General features: G+C 49.2%; 1 protein-coding gene across 2 annotated transcripts; it reads right to left on the bottom strand.

Annotated features, from left to right (window-relative positions):
* Positions 1–133: 133 nt before the first annotated feature.
* PEX11B (peroxisomal biogenesis factor 11 beta) lies at positions 134–6223 on the bottom strand. Of its 2 annotated transcripts, XM_021003791.2 has the most exons (4): positions 5917–6223; positions 4894–5009; positions 2818–3019; positions 134–1398 (listed from the first exon to the last, which is right to left on the bottom strand). In XM_021003791.2, exons 1-4 carry the CDS (start codon positions 5970–5972, stop codon positions 993–995), a joined length of 780 nt encoding a protein of 259 aa, XP_020859450.1. In that variant the 5' UTR covers positions 5973–6223; the 3' UTR covers positions 134–992. The 2 variants fall into 2 exon arrangements, with proteins under 2 accessions (XP_020859450.1, XP_020859444.1); XM_021003785.2 differs by having other exon boundaries at positions 4894–6088.
* Between the last annotated feature and the right edge of the window lie 176 nt (positions 6224–6399).

Genomic DNA, 6399 nt, shown 5'->3' with positions numbered 1-6399 from the left:
TTTTGTATTTCTAGTACTGAGCCTGGCACCTGAAGCCCAATAGTTGAGGATGATGACCCACACCACAGACAGCCTGCAAGGCTCCAAAGGACGCCAAAAATGGCCAGACGATCTAAGTGACCAGACCAAAGGCCAGTGAGCAAGACGGTTCTTTAATTCGCTGCCCTTCTGAGTTGGCCAGCCAGCAGAGGCTCTGGCCACAGCTATTTACAGTTTCATTGTACAGTATTTACAACAGGATGCTGAACACAGACAGCACCACAGGGTGGGAGTGGACCTGGGGAGAAGGTAAAAAGGGCTGAGAAACAGAAACCATTCCCAGAAACAGAGGAGTGAAGATGGGAAGGGCCAAGTCAAGGGGAAGGTAGGAGATGAGAGGAGAGGAGGAGAAAACCCAAATGGCTCTGGAAAGGAAAGCCCGGCACCCAGGGAAAAGGAGCTGAGAGGAGACACTGTTGAGCAATTCTCCTGCATGGGCCCATGACTCTCCATCTGCACTGAAAGGGAAACAGCTAAGGCATGACGGATCAAAATCCTGGGTCTCTCTTCTTCCCTCAATGGAAATGCAGCTAATAATTAAATAACTAGGATGGAGGATGAGGAGGAATTTAAAGACTCTCAGAAATAAATCTGAGAGAGACTAGGAAAAAAGTAAAATAACCATACATGTTTGGACCAGGGATCTGTTTTTCTTTCTCAGTGGGAGGGAGAGAAGGAGGATTTTTGTTGATTGAAAAAAATAAATTTTAATTTAAAAAATAGTAAGAAGAAACTCAAGAGACAAAGAATCATCGCAGTAAGAGAGGAAGAGAATTCTCCCATTGAATCCAAGGGCTGCCCTTTTCCCCCTAGTCACTCTTCATCTGTAATCCTTCAAGCTTGAGTTTTAACTCCTTTAAAAGGAAAGTCAGGGGGACAATGGAACAACAGAAAGAACCTGCCACCTCTCCCCGTTCCCAGCTCAGACTCTCTTCTACCCTAGAAATTTGGTTTTAGGGCTTTAGTCGGAGCCAGGGACAGAGTAAGGTAAGGATAGATAGGATGGATGACACCAGACCACAGAGCCCCACAACTCCAGGGCCACAACGCCATAGGCCCAGCTTGTCCAGTGGGATGAAGAGGTCACAAGTATTTTTGACCACATCCAGCAGGAGGGGGGGATGGCCTTGGAGGACCCGGGCAAGGAGAAGAACTCGAAGCCGGAGCTGCAGGGCCAGATGGGGCAGACTCCCTCCTGGGGTACCGACCCCTGCCACACCCCCTGCTTCACTGCCTCCCAGGGTCCCTCCTGCTGACCCCTTCGGCCGGCGGCCACAAGCTGAAGACTCCTGTTCCATCAGTAGTCGTATCTCGTAGGCATCACGGCTCAAATTCATGATGAGAGAAAATAAGTAATACCTGGGACAGATGCACAGGGTAGAAAGGATCAATAAGACAGAGGGAAATCTGAGCTCAGTGCCCCAGGGAGCAGTTAGTAATCTTCTCTCTTAATTTGCTAAGAAAATCACATCAGATCACCCCCAAGCACATGCCTTTTCCCCATTCTGGAATGTCTTCCCACTTTTTCATTAATAATTCAACTTTCTCTCTACCTTCAAAACCTTGCTCAAAATTGAGGGAACTTTCCAGGCTAACCTCACCTAACTTGGCTCACTGCTATACTCAGAACTTAGACATTCAGTTTATACTGCACTAACATGCACCTCTTCCCTACAAAAATGAGCCTCACTTGTTTCTGGTGTATGTTTAGTCTCCTTACCTATGGGAGATTTTAAGTTACTGTCTAATGCAAGCTCTCTGATGGAAAAGAATCTTTCCCTGAGTCCTCAGGGCCTACAAAAGTGCTTGGCACACAGAAGATGCTTAATATTTACGTGACTGAATTTAAATCCTTGAGGCCAAGCACTTCATCTTTTTTGTATCTACTCAACAGCACCTGGTACAGAGCTCGAGGTGCGGTGGACACTCAAAAATAATGAAGTTTACTGGTACTTCCAGAGAGCACCCATCCACAGCCACAGTCATGTCTACACTGGCAAATGACTAGGAGAGAAGTTTGAGATGAGAAGAGGAATAAGGAGAAAGGCAGACATATGGAAACAATAGAGACCAGAGATTGGGGGACAGGGACAGTAAGGAATGAAAGGAAAGGAAAGGAGGGTCAGTAAGGAATGAAAGGAAAGGAAAGGAGGGTATCACAACCAGGCTACGCTGCTCCCAATTTCTGATTTGATCAGGGATTTCATGAGGTTAGAAAGCTTCCGGTGAAGAACAGTGCAGATCTTAGAGAGCTGAGCATTAAGTGGTTATCTTTGGGGCCCAAGGTCACACTGCCAATGTGTCAGAGACAATACTTGTACCAGGTTTTCCTGACTCAAAGGTCACCTCAAGGTGCCACAAAACCTAATGTCTTATGTTTCATAAATTCTTGGCATCTTTTAATAATAACAACAGGTATTTTATATAGTGCCTTAAAGACTGAAAAGGACTTTATACACATTATTATATTTCAACCTCATAAAAAATCCTTTAAAGTGGACAACAGTACTATTGTCCCTGTTTTTATAAATGGGGAAGCTGTGGTCCAAAGCGATCAGATGACTGTAGTCAGGAGCAGTCAGAGTAGGATTTGAATCCAAGTCTTCAGACTCAAGAGGCCAATGCTCTATCCATTACACATCCCCTCACCCCCCTTTAGCACACAATGGTAGACTAGAATACAGGGGAACCAAGATGTACTGGTTTGGGGTGGCCAGCTTTCACCAAAGGCTCATTTCCCAAGGTGGGATGAAGTCCAAGGGCAGAGAGGTCTCTAACCTGAATGAACGCTGGGCCCACTTCTCCTGGTCCACAAGGGGTGCCAACCCAGCCTTTCCAGCCCACAAGACATTGTCACAGGCAAAGTACAAGGCTCGATTGAGATGGCTGACAGTGATGCAGAATCGAAGGACGACATCTGACAGATGCACAGCCCGTTTGGCGGACTCGAGGGCATCTGCTGAGTTACCCAGGCGAAGAACTGGATGGGAAAAAGGGCAAGGGGACAGGTGAGACAGGAGAGGCACATGCAGCAAGTAAGGAGAGAGATGAACAAGACAGCTACGGGCAGACAAAACAAGGCTGAGGACAGAGTATGCCAGGGAGTGAGCAACAGGACAAAAGCAAGAAGCAAGCTGAGGGTAGAGGCAGACAAGTTTCATTTCATCTTTGAAAACTTCAAACTCTAATAACATTTTCTCCATTGCTCTTTGGTCCACAGCTTTAATCACACTCCCCCACCCCACCCCCAATCTCCTGCTTGTACTCTGTCTTCCTGCCACCTCAACTGTGAAACAAGAGTGAGGGGTAAAGCTATGGCTGGAAGAGCATTCTTAGTCAAACCAGGGAGAATGGTGATCATAAAAGATAAAATAGGTCATTTCAACTACATAAAACTGAAAGTGTTTGCATGAATAATATTGCTAGAAGTGGAAGAGAAGCTGTTGACTGGAACAAAAAAATCTTTGCAGCAAAGATCTCTGATAAAAGTAACATACAGAAGATAAACAGGGAACTAATATAAATATATAAGAAAAAGCCATTACCCAACAGATAAGTGGCTAAAGGAAATGAAGAGGCAGTTATCAAAAGAAGAAATTCAAGTTACCCACAAGAATATAAGTATTCCAAATCTCTAACAAGGGAAAGACTAATTAAAAATACAAGGTTACCTTGCAATCATCAGACCGGCAAAGATAACACAAGACAAAAATGGTAAATGTTTCAGGGTTTGTGGAAAGAGAGGCACACAAAACTACTGTTGGTGGGGCTCCAATCTGGTCTAAGTGTGTTATTATAGTAGAAAAGTCACTAGATTGTACGTACTCTTTAATCCAGTGACACCATGGCTAGGCACACATCCCAAAGAGGTCAAAGACAGTGGGAAAAGATTCCACATATACAAAAATATTTATAACAGCACTTTTTTGTAGCAGCAAAGAAATGGCAAGCGATCTGATATAGGTTATACATGTGCAATCATGTAAAATATATTGCCACACTAGGCATACTGTGAAAGAAGAAACAGAACAAAAGAAAAACAACAAAAAAGTTAAAATAGTCTGCTTCGGTCTGCATTCTGACTCTATCAGTTCTTCCTCTGGATGTGGACAGAATTTTCCATCATGAGTCTTTTGGAATTGTCTTGATCATTGGATTGCTGAGAAGAGCTAAGTCTATCATAGTTGATCATCACACGATGTGGCTGTTACTGTGTACAATGTTCTTGTTCTACTCATTTCTCTCAGCATCAGTTCATGTAAGTCCTTCCAGGTTTTCCTGAAATCTGCCTGCTCATCATACCCTGCTGATGGGAGAACAACTGAACAAACTGTGGTATGTGAATGTAATGAAATATTACTATACCACAAAAAACATCAAATATGAAGAATTTAGGGAAACTTGGGAAGACCCCCATAAATTGAGACAGTAGGAAGTAAACAGCTTGGTGAACGACTGAAATGATGACCACAATATTGTAGATAAATAACAACTTAATAACTTTAAAATTCCAATCTTGACTGACAGGAGGCATGCCTGCTCTCTTATCCTGAGAGAGATGGAGCCTAGAGGTGTGCAATAAAGCCTGCATGGTCAGACACGGATAATGTGTTGATTTGCTTTGCTTAACTGTACTTAGCTACAAGGAAAGACTGAGGAGGTAATGCAAAAATCACTGAGAAATGACAAATGTTTAAAAAAAGAGTATCAATAAAACATTTATTTAAAAAGAGATTTTTGGTACAACACAGGAAGGGGGAGTATGGGTGGAGGGAGGGGCTAAGGAAGGAAATCAGAGGGAATTGGGGAATGCTTTAATTTCTCATCTATTCAGAGGAGAAAAGAGTCACTTACGCTTTCGTCCAAGGCTCAGATGGCCCTCCAGCTGTCGTATTTGCTTCTGAAGTTCAGGACTTGCCCCATGTTTCTGCAGTGCGTGACCAAGGAGGGAGCAGGCATATTGGGCAGCCCTATGGGAAGGAGGAGAGAGGGGCGGGGAGAGGGTAGTGTGGAAGTCAGATTGAAAACACCTCCTTCCCCTGCGGACACCTTCCTTAAGGTTCGCAAAATCGCCCGATCCAAGGCAACTTCCTTCCCGTACAAACCCACTCCCCAGGTTCCTCGTTCTGCCCTTCTGAGCAGCAGAGAGGAGAGGGGATGAGGCAGGGGAAGCAGGGAAAGTCATAGGGAAGGGAGGGTGAGGAAAGGGGTGGAGGGCGAAGAGAAATAATGGGCTGCTTGGGAGGAAGAGAAGCGTGGATTAAAGCAAAGAAAGAAGAAGGAAATGGACACTGGGAAGAAGTTATGTGCATCCAGGTAGACTCGGAGAGATGGAGGGCTGTGCTGGGGGCACCGGCTGGGGTACGCGGCGCGAGGGCTCCTCGGAGGGCCTGGGTGGGCACGGCCCCTCCCCAGCCCGCTCCGCGCTCCGGGGCAGAGTTCGCAGATTCCACCCAGAGCCGCGGCCCAGCCCGCTCCTTCCCCCGCCCCCAACTCCGCCTGGGCCACGTGGGCACGAGACCCTCGGAGGCCCCGCAGCGAACGGTGGGACCGGCGGCGACCAGGCGGCTCGAAGTCCGTCTCCGCCGCGCCCCCCCACACACACAACGAGCAGGGTCCGAGTCCCCCTCCGAGGGGAGCCTGGTCGTCGGGATCTCCACCCCTCCCCGTCTTGCCCCCCAACCCATGCCTCAGTTTCCCCATCTGTTCTGCGGGCGGAAACGAATCATTCCCTCACAACTCGCCCATCCCTGCGCACTCGCCGAGGGGTCGGTCTCTCCGCGCCTCCGTACCCGGGGCTGACCCTTTCTGACCCCGTAGCCCGATCTGACCGCAAAGGTGTGTATCCCCGCTCGCGCCCCCTGGCCCCGGCCGCACCTGCACAGGCGCTCCCGGGCCTGGCTCTGGGCGCTGAAGCGGACCCAGGCGTCCATGCCTGCGGCACCGAGGTTCACTAACCGGCTCTGCGGCCTAGTCCTGCCCAGCGGGGCCCGTCTCCTTTCCCCTTCCCACGCCCACCGCCGCAGAACCCGACGGCACCGCGCGAGGGACAAACTGAGGAGCCAAGCAAAGCGCACGGAGGCCCCGCCCCTCGGAGCCGAGGCAGGGCGGGGGCCCGCTCGGGCCAGGCTTCTCCGCCAGCGCTTCGGCTTCCCCCGGAGGCTCGGGCGCGCCGGCAACCTCCGTCATCTCCACCGACTTTCCTGCGCCCCAGGGACAGGAGCGACTCCCTGCGCGGTCCTTGGGGCCCCTCGGCAGCCGCCGCCTTTAAATGTACTTGCCCGCGGAGGGAGGGGGAGGTGGGACCAGCGGGAGGCGGGGCCTGGGAGGCGGGGGCGGGGCCGGGGCCGGCGGGAGGCT

Source organism: Phascolarctos cinereus, unplaced genomic scaffold, assembly GCF_003287225.1.
Source record: "Phascolarctos cinereus isolate Bilbo 61053 unplaced genomic scaffold, phaCin_HiC Scaffold_5;HRSCAF=322, whole genome shotgun sequence".
Classification (NCBI taxonomy): domain Eukaryota; kingdom Metazoa; phylum Chordata; class Mammalia; order Diprotodontia; family Phascolarctidae; genus Phascolarctos; species Phascolarctos cinereus.
Note: the sequence above shows the minus strand (reverse complement) of the source record. Positions and strands in the feature narration are given on the sequence as shown.